The following is an 18216-nucleotide window of genomic DNA, read 5'->3' as shown; positions in this document are numbered from 1 at the left end:
CGTCATTAGGTTCAGAGCATTACTGCATTACATTTAATTTAATGTAAAATAGATACATGTGCTCTCCAACTGAACTGGGTATCTGATATTAATCCCATAAATTTTATATTATCTTTTAATTGGATTTGAACATCTCCTAATGTGAGATTTGTGTCTAGGTTTTGCTTCCACCTACTATTCTAGTAAAACATTATCACTCGAGTTGTTCCTGCATTACGTTTGAAACCAACTGATGCAGTCCAAGCATCACAAATTTGAAAAGTAATTTATATTCCTCTTAACTAAACCAACCTGTGTCCTTTAATAACCCACTGGATGAGGAGAGCCCTAGTTCTGAATCTTCCAGTGATCAAGATATTGAAAGAGCTGATTTATTTTCTGATACCAAGAAATAACTTTTCCTTATCGAGTGACAGGACAAAAGAGAGAGGAAGAGAGATCCCTTCACTTTAGTTGCTGATTCTAGTGGGTAATTTGTGGCAGAAAATAAAAAAACTCCTAATACTTTTATGGTGGATGGTGTGACAATACAAAAGAAGCAGGGTCATTCAGAGAGGGGGGAGGATGCATAACAGGTTAAGGATTCAAGGGAGGCACTTGACCCACAGAACTTAGATTTCTCCTAGTCAGCTTCATTTGTTTTCTACCATTGAATAGGAATTGGTGTATACTCTAATGTACTGCTATAAAGGTAGCCTAGGGTGTTCCATTCAAACCCATCAACAATGCAAGTGGAACAAAAGAGTTAAATCTATTGATGAATAGTATGTTCCACGAGATTTTGAATAGTAAGAGCTTACATCAGAAGCCAAGAAGGGTGTGCCTTCTGATCTGATTCTCTCAAGGGAAGACTCCTCATAAGTGTGAACACTGAGGAGTCAAAACTGAAGAGGTACTGATGCAAAAGACACTGACCTCCAGAACCTCAATGCCTCAAAGCGTGGGGGGGGGGGGGGTTTGTGGGACTGACTGCAAGCAAGAGATTTATCGGATCCACAGATCTGATAGCCAATCCATTCTAGGGCCAAACAGCAAGATCCAACCATGGCAGGTCCAGAGAAGGCCTTAGCCTTTGAGAGGCACCCAAGCATTGACCAACGACCAAAGACCTACCTTTGGTTGGGGTCATTGTCACCATATCCATTGGTTGCATTCACAAACAAATGCAAGAGCCTCCACAAAGTACAGTGCACTATGACAATGGGTTCTCTGCTTCTGTTGGTATTGGGCTCAGGTCTGTACCTTCAGGGCAAAAGAATCCAGAGTCCTCATCTCTTGCAAGGGATCAAGGCGTGGCAGTTTCCTCCAGAGGTGTACTTTCCATGACAATAACAAGCAATCTGTCCCCAAAGCCAAAACCAGCAACATAATCAGGGGCTGATGAGGGGCCAAGCTGGTTCTTATTGATGATTTAATTAAACACAGATCTGGTATCAGTACCCTTCTCTCAGTTGATTGTGGTAGACAGTAAGGGACTCTAAGTATGGTAAACAGCTCTTCTGGGAGGACACTCCAAAATCAAACCATTGTTCTCTGGTCTTGGGTAGTGCCATATCCTCTGTCCCATGGTCTTCCACTGCCTTGCGGTAGAGTTCTCTTGCTAGAGGGTACACTTAGGAACACTTTCTATTCTATTTCTCTTCAGACTTAGTTTAAGACTTATTTTAATGTTGTTACTGATCTTAAAAATATTTTATTTTAATTGTTAATTATTTTCTTGTAGTTTATTTATTTCCTATTTACCTTTCCTCACTGGGCTATTTTGCCTGTTGGAGACCTTGTGCTTATGGCATCCTGCTTTTCCAATTAGGGTTGTAGCTTAGCAGACTTATTTTAATGTTGTTACTGATCTTAAAAATATTTTATTTTAATTGTTAATTATTTTCTTGTAGTTTATTTATTTCCTATTTACCTTTCCTCACTGGGCTATTTTGCCTGTTGGAGACCTTGTGCTTATGGCATCCTGCTTTTCCAATTAGGGTTGTAGCTTAGCAAGTAGTAGTAGTAGTAGTAGTAGTAAATAATAATAATAATAATAATAATAATAATAATAATAATAATAATAATAACAATAATAGTCAACTTAATAATAGGGCCAGTAAACGAGGCATATGGTGCAAACACTCCTGAAAAAGCAATAATATTGCTAATGACTGAAGAAATGATTGATGAAACAGTGCAGTGGACAAATATGAGGATTCCAACTGAATCTGTGAAGCAGAAATGGACAATATCAGTTGTAAGACTAACAGAACCATCCGAGATGAAGGCTCTTCTTCGAGTATTGATACTTTGTGGTGCTCAGAGAGATAACCACCTATCAAAAGAGAAATGTGGGACACCAAGACAGGGTCACCCACTTATTGAATAGCCATGTCTGAAGCTCTATTCAAATTCCTGATAAGCTGCTTAAGATCTGATGATCGAGATGCACAGGATGCAAGACATGCAGTTGACAAATTTGCTCCACTTAGGAAACTTTGCAACATGTTTATAAGAATTGTGAAATCATGTATGTCCCTACAGAAACTCTGACTGTAGCTGAACAGCTATTTGCATTCAGAGGCCATGTCCTTTCAGAATATACAGACCAAAAAAGCTAGCAAAATATAGCATCAAAATTGAGTTCATATGTGGCAATCAGAACAAGTACATTTTTGGGGCTACACCACACACAACTGTTCTTCTCTGTACCTTTTCTGCAGAACTACTAAACAAATGTGGTATTACTAATGTCGGAACCATGAAAGTCACCAATTAAGAAATACAGCAAGAAATTAAAAATAAAAAAATATCAAAAAGCAGGTACTAGTGCCCTTTTCTTCATTAATGAAAAGATACTGGTCTCATACCAAAGCGTCAACAACGATGGTAAACACAAAATAAGAGATTTTAAAAATAAAACTAGTGGTAGATTAGACAGTTTTGATCAAATGTACTCTATGTACAGTATTCATGTGGAAGAGAGGCCAAACGGTGGCCTGTGCGTGTTTTCTACGGAATGATAAATACCAAAACTATCAACTCATAGATTATACATTCTGAAAACCTTGAAAGTATTGACAGTTTTTATAAGGAATACATGACTTCACCCTACAAATTTCTGTAGAAGATTTAAGTCAGAAAGTTCACGAATCGAGACTCTGCCATAGTGTGTGTTCGCGAAATAAGATTCACCTAGAGCGCGCTCGCAAAAAGAGACTTGCCTCTAGAGAGCAATCATGAAATGAGACTCACCACTGGCACGTACCCATGAGACGAGACTCGCCACTAGCATGTACCAATGAAACGAGACTCTCAACTGGCGCACACTCGTGAAACGAGATTCGCCCCTGCCGCAAGCTCACGAATGACACTTGTCCCTGACTCGCACTTGTGAACGAAACCTTGCCTCTGATTGTGATTTGCCACTAGTGCTTGCTCGTGATCGCGACTCATAACTGGTGCATGATTGTGAACAAGACCTGCCCCAAGTGCATTACCTTGGGTACCGCTCTATATCTCATGAGATAATGTGTGAAAGTGAGACAGATAGCTGGGCTGAAAGCGTGAAACTGTCTACACCAAGGATCCCCGAAAGGTCTGCCAGCTCAGAGAGGTGAGGATAAAGGTGTCCATCACCAGATTGAGCGAGTTCGGCGAACACTTTCATTCTGAGAGGAGGGCATGATAAAGAAGTGTTCCCATGAGCACTATCTTGCAGATCATTGAATGGAAAAGGATCTACTAATGCCAAAGGTGTAAGCCAGGTCCCTTTGCTATTATATTAGTACCCTGCATGTTAGAGCCGGGAAGCAGATGCATTACCTATAATAATCCAGTACTGTAGTAACCTGAGCACCTGCTCAGGTCTGTAATTTTAGGATTCATTTACTTTTCATCCACTAACTAACCCGCTTAGAGGTGTCAGATGTGTCACTCCTGCGGGCAGGCTAGAGGGAATATGACTTGAAAATGTCTGCTCTGTCGTGCCACTCTCTTATAAGAGTGCAAACCCCTAGCAGTCCATCTAGTGAAGCTCTACTGAGAGAGCAAACTAGAGGATTTACTAAAATAGTGAGAAATCGCAAAACAAATTAGCAAACACAAACACAGATGGAAAATGTTCCGAAATGCATGTAAACATTCCAGAGCTGCTTGTCTCAAGGTGTCAATCCAATGCTTGCTCGCCCGAAGTAAGGTTGGCAAGGCCTCAAAAGATCGCTAACAAGGATCGTTCAAGAAGGAAACTCCACAGTGCTCAACTATTGTAGTTTCTTTGTCCTCAATGAGGGGCTGATTAACCTTATTTCTTCCAATGGCAGAGAAAAGAATGACGGTAGCATTCAATGAATTTCTAACTGAATGGTCTTTAAAGACTATGCTTAAACAAAAGAAAATGGTCCCATTTTCTTTCAATTGAACCCCGTCAGCTGAGAGTTCAAGATTCTTTAAACTCTCTCTTCATCCGCAACTACAAAGGTTTCTGTCTTTCCCTTGTAATTCTTACGAAATTTGACCACCCTACATGAAAGGCTGTTCACAAACTTTTTCAAGAAGACTTCCGAGTCCGTAACTACAATACTGTACTGTACTATGTTCTTATATCTGAACTTAAACCTGAGACAACTGCCTACAACAAGTGACTGAAAACACTGACAGCTTATACTGAAGTAGTATGTGAATAAAATTTCACAAAAGAAAAGATTCCAATTGCAGGAATGTGGGCACATAACCACTGCTCCCATCACCTAGAAGGATAGATAACCTCGAGTAAGAAATACCTATCTCCCTACAGTACCAATAGCAGATGAATATGAATATGGAAAGATAAGTCTCCATAGCAGGAGGGTTACTGTGAAGTTATTGAATGCTAACGAGGAAAGAAAATGTCCAACATCATGTAGTCAAGATAATTTAAGTCAACAGTACCCTAAAATAAAATTATTGAGGGAATAATCAAAATTTATTTAGGAAGTTAAAAGGAAAATATTTTGGACATAATGAAGATGAGCAACTTAGATTTCACTAAAAAAAAGAAAATGGTCTCAAGACAGGAGAAAGAAATTAGAATACAGTGCACTATTTTACATAGCCTTCATATAGTACTTTATACCATACAAACTTTAGAGTACATACTCTTTTCAAAGATACTATTCCTTACAAATATTTGCATATGAACGCTTGCAAAAGAAACTTTTCTTATACAAATTTTATGCGAATGAACATGTTTTTAAAGAACATTCAATCTTAGGATTTTTTCCCATTACGAACATTTATGATTTTTTTCCATTACGAACTTTTGACATGAAGAGCTTTATACCCTATGTTGAGATACTACCACTAGAGAGTCCTTTGACTGTCCTCATACACCTGACAACACTGATATTACCAAAAATTCTTCTTCACCCAAGTGGTTCACTATTGCACTGTAATTGTTCAGTGGCCATTTCCCTCTTGGTAAGGGTAGAAGTAACTCTTTAGTAGTAATGGTAAGCAGCTCTTCTAGGAGAAGGACAATCCGAAATCAAACCATTGTTCTCTAGTCATGGATAGTGCCATAGCCTCTGTTCCATGGTCTTTCACTGTCTTGGGTTGGAGTTCTTTTGCTTGAGGGTACACTCAGGCACACTATTCTATTTTATTTCCCTTCCTCTTTTTTTTTGTTAAATTTTTTATAGTTTATATAGGAAATATTTATTTTATTACTGTTCTTAAATTATTTTTCCCCTTCTTTCCTTTTCTCACTGGGCTATTTTCTATATTAGAGCCCCTGGGCTTATAGCATCCTGCTTTTCCAACTAGGGTTGTAGCTTAGCAAGTAATAATGATAATAATAATACTTAGGCACACAAACTTTATCCAAAAAATTTTTTCTACACGAACTTTGGTCCGGAATCCTTACAGGACTGAACTACATTTACAATATTTTCACAACTGGCTTCAAGATTATGCTATACTGTAATTAAATACAAACTGATTTTTTTGGGTGATCTTTCATGTTCTGATATAAAGAACATAAAAGAACCTTTACCAGTAAGTACATTTTCCAAATATTCTTTAATTTCAGTTTGCATAACTGGTCTGCTAGCTACGGAATGCATTGATAATCAACAAAAACTTCAAGGAATTGCATTCCTTCCCCGACTCTATACTGTATACGACTGTTTCAAATGACTTATGGTCTGTATATGATAGAACATTAAAAAGTTTATCCAGGACAAATAATAATTTTTAAGGCTGGTATAATACTTTCATGATACAGTATGTACGACAATCGTCTCACTAATAGAAGCTTAATTGATTTGAAAAATTTGAAGGAGATAGACAAGTACTGAAATGTTCTTAGAGCAATGTACTAAGATCAATATACCGGAAGAACTATCTATAATTATGTTATAAAATCATACAGTTAAAGATCACAAACTTCAGTCATTCATATTTTTCCTACCTGTACAAATCTGAGTCCTTTAATAGGAGTAATTTCAGCTCTGCTTGCCCAGATGGGAGAAACAAAAGCATCCTGTGTGAGAGATCCGCAAGAGCATGAGGGAGAAGCGGGGAAATTAATTTTTTCTCCCGCATGACCCAATTCACCATTCTTGAAGGTCCCAGCCCAAGGGTTTGCGGGGAGAATGAGGTGGGAAGTAAACCTTAAAGGACTTGGGTTTGTATAGTGAGGAAAAATACAAATAACTAAAATTTGTGATGTGTTCAGATACAAATACAAAGCCTTGTCCTCTAAGTCAGAGAATAGCATATAACATCAATGAAAAAAATTATTTGTAATTCAAAACATTATTTCCAACCTAAATTCTTCTACACATTTTACCTTGTTCTTTCATTTTAATTAAGCATTCTAGACTCCTTTATGTTGCTTCTAACCACCTCTTTGACATTCAACCCATTAATAATTTGAGTCAATCAACATTATTTGAGCATAATTATTTTGGTCATCAAAACAGAATGTCAACAATAATTCTTTCAAAACTACAACCATAGAAAGTACCACATACTAAAATTCAGTTTAAAAATAGTGAAGTCCAAAGAAACCTGTAGATTATGGTACATTAATTTATCTGATACTGTAAGCTACTGTCTACATCTTGGTTTGCACATTGCACTATGGACAGTTCACGATTCTTTAAACTCTCTTTTCATCCTCAACTACAAGGGTTTCTGTCTTTCCCTTGTAATTCTTAACCTTCATATTTAGTAAACCAGCATTTTCAACTTTTATTTACCCTAATTGTGATTATAAATTTACCCTGTATGGGGTAGCGTCTACACTATCCACCATGTAGTGTAAAAGATATGGGATTAAAGGTTCCCCCCAAAACACAAAACATGACTAATTTTCATTGTAGACAAGAAGCTTACAAATTTGGTCCTCGTGTTTAAAATTTAAGACATGATGGTTTTCCAAAAGACAAATTGTTGAACAGTTTAAGTCACTGACTTTCCTCATTAGCAGTTCATGGAGGAGGGTATCCCACATAAAGGGCCAAAGTGCATTGCATAGCCCTTGATTTTTACCTCTTTTATATCTCTTCTCACATACCTCTTCCGTCCTTTCTACTATCTATAAGCAATTTTTCCCAATACAGTCATTCAAAACCAAATATGGCTCATTAAAACCAATTAAACTACAGGTAGTTTGAAACAACAATAATTCTCATTATGTAGGGATAACTTTGTTAATGAGATGTACCGTACAGTATAAAATTAAATTAATTTTTTCATGCGTTGTACTTTATTAAAGCACTGTATTCCATAGACAGCAAAATATATTTTATCACTTTGACCTACATTTAGAACATTTATAATGCATATAAAATATTTCTATACATATCAGAGGTACTATACTGCAAAATTACCGGTAAATTTTATAATTCTAATACTATAAAATATATTAATGGAACACAAAGTAAACAGTAAATTATCATGTTATTTTACAAATCTAAGCATGGAAATCAAACCAAACAACCCCTTTACCCATCAGTACCTGCCTCTAAAACTTCAGCACATCAACATCCATTGAAACTGAAATAGGTTTTTCAAGAGTTCTAAAAGCTCAAGAATCTATGTTATCTTCATCATCATCATAATTTGCTTTTTCTTAAATTCAGAATTATAAAAGAATTAGCTGTCTTCTGGATCTCTTCCTTATTTCCACTGTTCTATAAACTTTACATAAAATAATCCATACTTAATTTTCTAATACTTCATTTTTACCTGGAGGCATTGCAACAAAACTAACCAAAAACTATTGAATGAATTGCTCTAACATTCAGTCCAGTCCAATAAAACTTCATTACCCATCTTGAAAAAAAAATATAAGGGAAAAATCAATTAAAATCATAAACTTCACACTTTGCCTGATATATAAACATTCATACTGTACTGTATATGGTATATTCTTCACAAAATCCTGTTTCATGTGAGTTCCACAGTGTATACGATGATGGTTTTTAATGCTCTTTTATATGGTTTGCAGTATGAGCTAACACAGTCCCGCTTAATCAAAAATTTCTCCAATAAAATCTTGAGAAAACAAAAATAAACAATAATCTCTCACAATGTATAAAACATCTATTCAAACACCTACCACATGAATGGAAAAAATTCAGTGGCAATACAGTACTGGTTAGAAATTATTTGTGGTGTCCTACCACTACAGTATTGCTCATGGATTCTAAATATGACAGAATTTGTTGAATTCTACATACATTAAACACAACATATTTGTCTTTCTGAATTTCCTCCATTCAATCTCCATTTAGAGTGCTGATTATATCATTCCACACCATACCTCCTTCTTCTACTGACCAACATGATAGTTTTTCCTTAATATGTTTCGCAAGACTACCCTCGCTCACTAGAGAACGAAATATATTTATTATTCCATTATACTCAATAATACAAGGTTCATCTTTTAACGATATCCAGGTGCACTGTTCACCTTCATAGCAAGGTTCCAGTTTAGTTACCTCTCCTTTTAAAGATACGAGGAGAGCAGAAAGCAGCGATTCTTCTTCCCCAAAAAGCTTACACAGCAATACTGAAGGTAACATACCCAACTGAGTAATAACACTCACATAAAGATCATTACAATCGTATGACTGTAATATACTCTTTAACCACTTCATAAAGAATATTGAGCTTTTACTAGGATTTCCAATTGATCTCTGCGATACCCAAGCCTCCGTCAATAGCTCTAAACCATGTGACGACATCAAAACTTGCTCAAAGTGGGTGCTAATTTCTTCAACAGTAAAGGACTTTGCAGTTTCAAACAATAGACTTACTTGAAGTCTAGAGTTGATGTTTTCTTCATTTTTTCTTATATAATCCATTACTTTATCATGGTACTCAATTTGCTGCTTAGCCAATAGGTGTAGGTTATGGTTTTCCCCAAATGCTTCCAAAACTTTTTCATTTACATAATTTGACAGTTTCATCTCAAGCAACTGGTTTTGCATGATGAAGCTAAAGAAATACAAACGTGCATTCTGCAACTGTTGCAAAGACAGAACCCAGTCATGTTTTTCTGCCATGCCCTGAAGGGCAACATGAATGCTCCCATTATGAGAACACTGTCTAACAGCTTTCTCACAATATTCACTCCATGCTATAGCTCGGTCAAGGGCATCTTCTGTCCAGTTACCCTGACTATAAGCTGCAGGCAACAAGTCATGCATGAAGTACAAGATATTTTTTACAACCACTTTCCACATGATTTTTTATTTTCTTATTAACACCATTGCATAAACTTTGTTCATCAAGAAAGTTTCTTCCCTACCATAAACTCAATTATTAATAGTGTAATAAATACTTATATCTTTTCTTAATGTCATGTTTTTCTTTATACAAAAATTGTTCTACAAGATCTATACCACTCCCTCGAAATAATTATAATGCCACAAAAATTATGTACATGTCTTTAAAATACCAATTTATTCATAACTCTGTACAGTAACTGGTTACTACATTTGTCTTGTTTGCTTCGAGTGGCAAATCTTCATGAATTGTCCCCTTAAATTAAGCACTCCTCTTATTTTCCCTAAGAAAGCAGCCACACTGTGATGTATTTGGTCATTTTCATGAACTCTTCTTTGGGAATCTTCAACTATAAGTTCAGGATTCTATGCCTAAATTATTGCCTGATCATCTGTAGAAGAGGAGGAAGATTCCATTCAGTGTTCTTCCTTTCTCACAAAATTATGTTCCTTAACATTCTATAACTAATTACATACATATATACACACATTATATATATATATATATATATATATATATATATATATATATATATATATATATATATATATATATATATATATATATATATATATATATATACACACACCTCATACAGAAATGTATATATGTAATGAATATACAAAACTTGAAAGTTATTTGTATTTTTCTTAACTATATAAACATGAGTCCTTTAAAATAGGGAATTTCTTCAGTAAATCTAGAATGATTGTTGAAATAATAAATGAAGTACTAAATGAGTGATGGTGAGCATGATCACTTCTGTCAAAGCCTTCCCTTTTGACCTTCAGCTCAGGAGTGAGAGGGGTGGCTGAGGTGGGAAATTTAACATTTAATATTTGTACAGTATAGTTAACAAAAATACAAATTACTGTACTTTAAAAATTTATTTTTTCCTTCATGTATACTGTACAATACAAGCCTTTCGTGCTTCAAAATAGGGGGAGGCACTTATTGTTGGATATGAAGTCCTCCTAGAACTGAACTATTACTTCTTTTTCTTCTTTGGAATACACCAGTCTCTCTGGTCCCATTAAGGGAGGGATATGACTCCAGTAATCTCCTATCAGCCCATCATAGGGAGAAATAGGCTGATAGGGCCTGACCAGTACTTAAGTTATGTAGGCTACCTAGTAATCGGTCAATGAAGGAATTTTTCTCCCTCAAAGGGGGGAGAGAGTCTGGAATGAAATACTTAGCTTAAGATGACCAATGGGTAAGTAATCATTTTACCACCCTTCCCCTCATAAAGGGAGGATGGGAGAGAACTACTACTAACAGATACATCTAATAAGAATGGTACTTAGAAATATAGCTTACTGGCAACAATGTCAGATCCAGCAAGTAACAATATGAATACATCATCTTCAAGTAAACGAAGAGAAAGGAAAGAAGCAGACAACCCAATCATTCTACTATTATTCCAGATTTACATGTAACACGTTAATATAGACAGCACGATTCCTTTTTCGTATGGAAGCTTGGCTGGCAACACTTCAGCCGCCACTAAATGGCCAAGAACAATAGTACTCAAGTACAGAAGTAGGTATGCTTCCTTAAATAAAAGGCTGTGAAGGTTGTTTGCCACTTCCAAACTGTATCTCCTATCAGAAAGCAAAAATTCTTCAGTCTAAAGTGGGACTAAAACCCACAATTTTGTGAGCTCTAACTGAAGACAGTAATTTCAGTCCTCGACCCTCTCAAACATAGAAGCAAATGCTCTTTTATTGTCTCATGAAGTGAGAATGAGATGCTCTTCAGCACCTCGTTCTTGGTTCAGCCATTACTACGGAAGTAGCTGACACTCAACGATCAGATGTTGAGTCCTCTTCAAATAGCACCACAGAACCCAAACAGGACATAAAAGCTTCTTCTCATGACTATCTGCCAACACTAAATGAAGTGTAGGGATGGAGAAGGTTCAAAATATGGTCTTGTGTCAACTTTTTGTGGGTTTTATTACAAATTTAGACACAAAATAAAAGAAACTTTCTTCTAACCTTCAGGGTTAATATAGGAGTGTCCATGCAACTTGCCAACTCACTTCACTAAAGCTGCTACTAGCAAAAAGACAATTTTGAGTTAGAATTCTCTGATGACCTCAAAGGCTAATAGAGGACACAAGTAGGAGACATGAGTCAAGAGTCATAAGACAGGTCACATTTCACTTAGAGGGCATGAAGTCCTGGGGAGGGCAAGCTCCCCACATGCATAGACTACTCGCAAAAGGAGCACCGGCTTATACTCAGTTGGAAGACAAGGTTCCAGATTGAGCAATAGACTTTCAGTTACGACTGAGAGGCACTTTTGGACAAAGATCGACGAGTAAGTCTGTGACTTGTGCTACAGATTTTTTTAAAATTAGCAACAATTCCAACATGGTCAAGAATCCACCATATTTCAATACTTCTTGGGAATAGAATTTATTAAGTAACTCTCTTTTTATTTGTAATACCATGTGGTTCATTCTATATTCAATTGTTTTAAAAGTTAATTAAAAGCAAATTGCCAATAGCTCAGATGTAAATAGTGATACAGTACTTCAGTACGTAATGAAAACTCCCTTATTTTGCCTGAATATACTGCAGTACAAAATAATCTATCAATGATTTCGAGGCATCAGTATATATAGCAATATCAGGACCTTTCCTTTATACAGTATATATTCCAAGATACATTAATACAGTACAACTGTTTACAAATAACTTGGAATACCTTCATTTCAGTAGATGATCATGAAATTTAAAATCAGTACACATTCACTGTATCGGTCTGCGAGTAAAAATTTTCAGCCATATTTGCATTTTTAGTAAACAAGTAGTAATGAGATTACCACTCATACCCCTAAACCATTCAAAGGATTTTTTTGCCATTTTGTTTTTTATATTAGCTCACAACACTCACTTGCTCAGAGCCTAACTCTTTCACTCTCGTAGCAGAGCTAGTAGAAGAATAATTTCATTGGATTTTTTTTGTGAAGTTGTGACTCCATATTCATTGTTGAGTTGTGCTTGCTATTGTTTATCATACAGGCACTTTGTACTGCGCTGTAAAGTTAACAGTATTGTGACAATGGCCCCAAAACGTTATTAAAAAAAAAAAAAAACTGCGGCAGACCTGCAAAAACTTTATTTTTGTACTACAACATCCATGATTGGTAGTTATATTTCTCCATAAAGAGAATATCGAAGCATCAGATAAAGTGAAACGGACAATGTCATTGACAGACTAATAGCAACATCTCAACGCTGCTATATATTGTAAAGTTTATGCATTTATCAAATCAATTATCATTATTACTTGCTAAGAAAAGATAGATGAATACTATGAAGAACTGCAGAGGATAATAGATGAGATCCCAGAGAGATGTGAAAATTGTGATTGGCAACTTCAATGATAAAGTTGGAAGAAATAACCAAGGGATAGAGAATGTGATGGGTGTCGAGGGTCTTGGCAAAGTTGAAAAAGAAAATGGAGCAAATTTCATAAGTTTCTGTTCAGCACACAATCTTGTCATTGGAAGTGCTCTTTTTCAACACATCAACATCCACAAGTATACAAGGACTTCACCATGTTGCAATTACAAAAATCAGATGGATCATATTGCCATTAATAAAGAGAGAAGGAGGATGCTGAGAAATGTAAGAAGCTACAGAGGTGCAGATATTGTTAGTGATAACCAGCTCCTCACTGCCACACTGAAATTTAAACTGAAAGCACCCAACAGAAAAATTTATAAAATACCTAGGTTTGATACAACTAATCTTTTAAAAGAAGAGCACAGAGAAACATTTGCAATTGAATGTACGAATCGATTTGCAGTCTTAGAGACTTTAAGAGACAACAAACAGACAATTAATGAAGAACAGTGTGATATTAAGAAAATATATCAGTCAGTTGGTAGTGAAGTCTTGGGACACACAGTTACATGGAGAAAGCTGTGGATATCAAATGATACTTAGGATACTATAAAAAGGAAACAAAGACAGAAAATGTTATTTTGATAATAAAATAAATTTTTGAATATACTTACCCGGTGATTATATAAGCTGCAGCTCTGCTGCTCGACAGAAAACTCTACGTTAAAAATCCGCCAGCGATCGCTATGCAGGTAGGGGGTGTACTTCAACAGCGCCATCTGTCGTGCAGGTACTCAGTACTCATTGTAAACAAAGAACTCAATTTTCTCCTCGGTCCACTGCGTCTCTATTGGGGAGGAAGGGAGGGTCCTTTAATATATAATCACCGGGTAAGTATATTCAAAAATTTATTTTATTATCAAAATAACATTTTTCAATATTTAACTTAGCCGGTGATTATATAAGCTGATTCACACCCAGGGGGGTGGGTAGAGACCAGCAATAAATGTTTACATTATTATGAGCTAAGGATTTTTTATTTCATTTTAGCAGTTATCAAAATAACAAACATAAAATAAATAAGTACCTGGTAAGGAAGTCGACTTGAACAATTACTCTGCCTTTTTAAGTACGTCTTCCTTACGGAGCCTCGCGATCCTCTTAGGATGCTGAGCGACCCCTAGGAGCTGAAGTATCAAGGGTTGCAACCCATACTACAGGACCTCATCAAAACCTCTAATCTAGGCGCTTCTCAAGAAAAGAATTTGACCACCCGCCAAATCAACCAGGATGCGAAAGGCTTCTTAGCCTTCCGGACAACCCAAAAACAACAATAAAAACATTTCAAGAGAAAGATTAAAAAGGTTATGGAATTAGGGGAATGTAGTGGTTGAGCCCTCACCCACTACTGCACTCGCTGCTACGAATGGTCCCAGGGTGTAGCAGTTCTCGTAAAGAGACTGGACATCTTTAAGATAAAAAGACGCGAACACTGACTTGCTTCTCCAATAGGTTGCGTCCATTATACTTCGCAGAGATCTATTTTGTTTAAAGGCCACTGAAGTTGTGACAGCTCTAACTTCATGTGTCCTTACCTTCAGCAACGCTTGGTCTTTCTCACTCAGATGGGAATGAGCTTCTCGTATTAACAGTCTGATAAAATAGGATAAAGAATTCTTTGACATAGGCAAAGATGGTTTCTTAACAGAACACCATAAAGCTTCTGACTGTCCTCGTAAAGGTTTAGTTCGTCTTAAATAGAACTTAAGAGCTCTAACAGGGCATAAGACTCTTTCTAGTTCATTTCCAACCATATTTGATAGGCTTGGAATATCGAACGATTTCGGCCAAGGACGAGAAGGTAGCTCGTTTTTGGCTAGAAAACCAAGTTGTAAAGAACATGTAGCCGTTTCAGATGAAAATCCGATGTTCCTGCTGAAGGCGTGAATCTCACTGACTCTTTTAGCTGTGGCTAAGCAAACCAGGAAAAGAGTCTTTAAAGTGAGATCTTTAAAGGAGGCTGATTGTAGCGGCTCGAACCTTTCTGACATGAGGAATCTTAGTACCACGTCTAAATTCCAACCAGGTGTAGCCAAACGACGCTCCTTCGTGGTCTCAAAAGACTTAAGGAGGTCCTGTAGATCTTTGTTGTTGGAAAGATCCAAGCCTCTGTGACGGAAGACTGATGCCAACATGCTTCTGTAACCCTTGATAGTGGGAGCTGAAAGAGATCTTTCTTTCCTCAGGTATAAAAGGAAGTCAGCTATTTGAGTTACAGAGGTACTGGTCGAGGATACTGATACTGACTTGCACCAGTTTCGGAAGACTTCCCACTTCGATTGGTAGACTCTAAGAGTGGATGTCCTCCTTGCTCTAGCAATCGCCCTGGCTGCCTCCTTCGAAAAGCCTCTAGCTCTCGAGAGTCTTTCGATAGTCTGAAGGCAGTCAGATGAAGAGCGTGGAGGCCTTGGTGTACCTTCTTTACGTGTGGCTGACGTAGAAGGTCCACCCTTAGAGGAAGAGTTCTGGGAACGTCCACTAGCCATCGAAGTACCTCGGTGAACCATTCTCTCGCGGGCCAGAGGGGAGCAACTAACGTCAACCTTGTCCCTTCGTGAGAGGCGAACTTCTGCAGTACCTTGTTGACAATCTTGAACGGGGGGAATGCATAAAGGTCTAGATGTGACCAATCTAGGAGAAAGGCATCTATATGAACTGCTGCTGGGTCCGGGATTGGTGAGCAATATATTGGGAGCCTCTTGGTCATCGAGGTTGCGAAGAGATCTATGGTAGGCTGGCCCCATGTGGCCCACAGTCTCTTGCACACATCCTTGTGTAGGGTCCATTCTGTTGGAATGATTTGTCCCTTCCGACTGAGGCAATCTGCCATGACATTCAAGTTGCCTTGGATGAACCTCGTTACTAGAGAAATGTTTAGATCTTTTGACCAGGTGAGGAGGTCCCTTGCGATCTCGTACAACGTCATAGAGTGGGTCCCTCCTTGCTTGGAGATGTACGCCAAAGCCGTGGTGTTGTCCGAGTTCACCTCCACCACTTTGCCTTGAAGGAGAGACTTGAAGCTTTTCAAGGCCAGATGAACTGCCAGTAGCTCCTTGCAGTTGATATGCAATGTTCTTTGACTCGAGTTCCAAGTTCCCGAGCATTCCCGACCGTCTAATGTCGCGCCCCAGCCCGTGTCCGATGCGTCCGAGAAGAGAACGTGGTTGGGAGTCTGAACAGCTAGGGGCAGACCCTCTCTGAGGCTGATACTGTCCTTCCACCAAGTCAGGGAAGACTTCATCTTCTCGGAAATGGGGATCGAGACCGCTTCTAGCGTCTTGTCCTTTTTCCAGTAAACAGCTAGGTGATATTGAAGAGGACGGAGGTGTAGTCTTCCTAACGATACGAACTGTTCCAGGGATGATAGTGTCCCTATCAGACTCATCCACTGCCTGACTGAACATCGTTCCTTCTTCAGCATGTTCTGGATGCATAACTGGGCTTGACTTGTTCTGGGGGCCGACGGAAAAGCCCGAAAAGCTTGACTGTGAATCTCCATCTCTAAATACACAATAGTTTGGGATGGGACCAGTTGAGACTTTTCCATATTGACCAGGAGACCCAATTCCTTGGTCAGATCTAGAGTCCACTTTAGATCCTTCAGACAGCGACGACTGGAAGAAGCTCTTAGAAGCCAGTCGTCCAAATAGAGGGAGGCTCTGATGTCCGCTAAATGAAGGAATTTGGCTATATTCCTCATCAGCCTCGTAAACACAAGAGGAGCTGTGCTTAGGCCAAAGCACAGGGCTTGAAACTGGTAGACAACCTTTTTGTAAACGAATCTCAGAAAAGGTTGGGAGTCTGGGTGGATGGGGACGTGAAAGTATGCGTCCCTTAGGTCTAAAGAGACCATCCAGTCTTCCTTTCTGACCGCTGCTAGAACGGACTTTGTGGTCTCCATGGCGAACGTCTGCTTTGTGACAAAGACATTCAGCGCACTGACGTCTAGCACCGGCCTCCACCCTCCTGTCTTCTTTACCACTAAGAAGAGACGGTTGTAGAAGCCCGGGGTTTGATGGTCCAGGACTTTGACTACCGCTCCCTTTTCTAGCAAGAGAGACACCTCCTGTTTCAATGCTCGTCTCTTGTCTTCCTCTCTGTACCTGGGAGAGAGATCGATGGGAGACGTTGCTAGAGGGGGTTTTCGTACAAACGGGATCTTGTACCCCTCTCTGAGCAACTTCACAGATTGTGCATCTGCGCCTCTCTTCTCCCAGGTCTGCCAGAAGTTCTTGAGTCTGGCTCCCACTGCTGTCTGAAGAAGGTGGCAGTCAGACTCTGCCTTTAAAGGACTTGGTTCCTTTCTTCTTCCCACGTCTCCCTTCGGCACGAGCACCTCCTCTGCTGGAGGCTCTGCCACGAAAGGGCGGAATAAATCTGGACGCTGGAGTGTCCATCCTGGGTCTTGACAAGGTAAGCAAAGGGGTGGCTTTGCGGGCAGAGGACGCAACCAGGTCATGGGTGTCCTTCTGAATCAAAGAAGCAGCAATCTCCTTAATCAAGTCCTCTGGAAAAAGGCACTTAGAGAGAGGAGCAAACAGAAGTTCTGATCTTTGACACGGTGTCACTCCAGCTGACAGGAAAGAGCAAAGGTTCTCACGCTTCTTGAGGACCCCGGATACGAACGAAGCAGCAAGCTCACTAGATCCGTCACGTATGGCCTTGTCCATGCAGGACATGATGAGCAAGGAAGATTCCTTGTCAGAAGGGGAGATCTTCCTGCTCAAAGCTCCCAGACACCAGTCCAAAAAGTTGAAGACCTCGAAGGCTCTAAATACTCCTTTCAACAGATGGTCTAGGTCCGAAGGTGACCAGCATATCTTAGAGCGTCTCATGGCTAGCCTGCGGGGAGAGTCTACAAGACTTGAGAAGTCGCCCTGGGCAGAGGCAGGAACTCCCAAGCCGAGAACTTCTCCCGTGGCATACCAGACGCTCGATCTGGAAGAGAGTTTAGCAGGGGGAAACGTAAAGGCTGTCTTCCCTAGACTCTTTTTGGACTGCATCCAATCTCCTAAAACTCGTAAAGCTCTCTTGGACG

General features: G+C 38.7%; 1 protein-coding gene across 2 annotated transcripts in view; it reads right to left on the bottom strand.

Moving 5' to 3' along the window:
• Positions 1-18216, bottom strand: part of LOC137638568 (ubiquitin-fold modifier 1) — a 96355-nt gene that overhangs the window by 23940 nt on the left and 54199 nt on the right. Inside the window, exon 3 of one of the 2 annotated variants that reach the window (XM_068370740.1) lies at positions 5865-10150. The exons of the other annotated variant lie outside the window; for it this stretch is intronic. Within the exon in view, the coding sequence (XP_068226841.1) occupies positions 8748-9716 (969 nt within the window). The 5' untranslated portion in view covers positions 9717-10150 and the 3' untranslated portion in view covers positions 5865-8747. Of the gene's footprint in view, positions 1-5864; positions 10151-18216 lie in introns of those variants that run through there. 2 annotated transcript variants of the gene reach the window in all.

This window comes from Palaemon carinicauda, chromosome 3, assembly GCF_036898095.1.
Source record: "Palaemon carinicauda isolate YSFRI2023 chromosome 3, ASM3689809v2, whole genome shotgun sequence".
In the NCBI taxonomy this organism is placed as follows: Eukaryota; Metazoa; Arthropoda; class Malacostraca; order Decapoda; family Palaemonidae; genus Palaemon; species Palaemon carinicauda.
The sequence above is the reverse complement of the archived record's forward strand: the minus strand, read 5'-3'. Positions and strand labels throughout refer to the sequence as shown.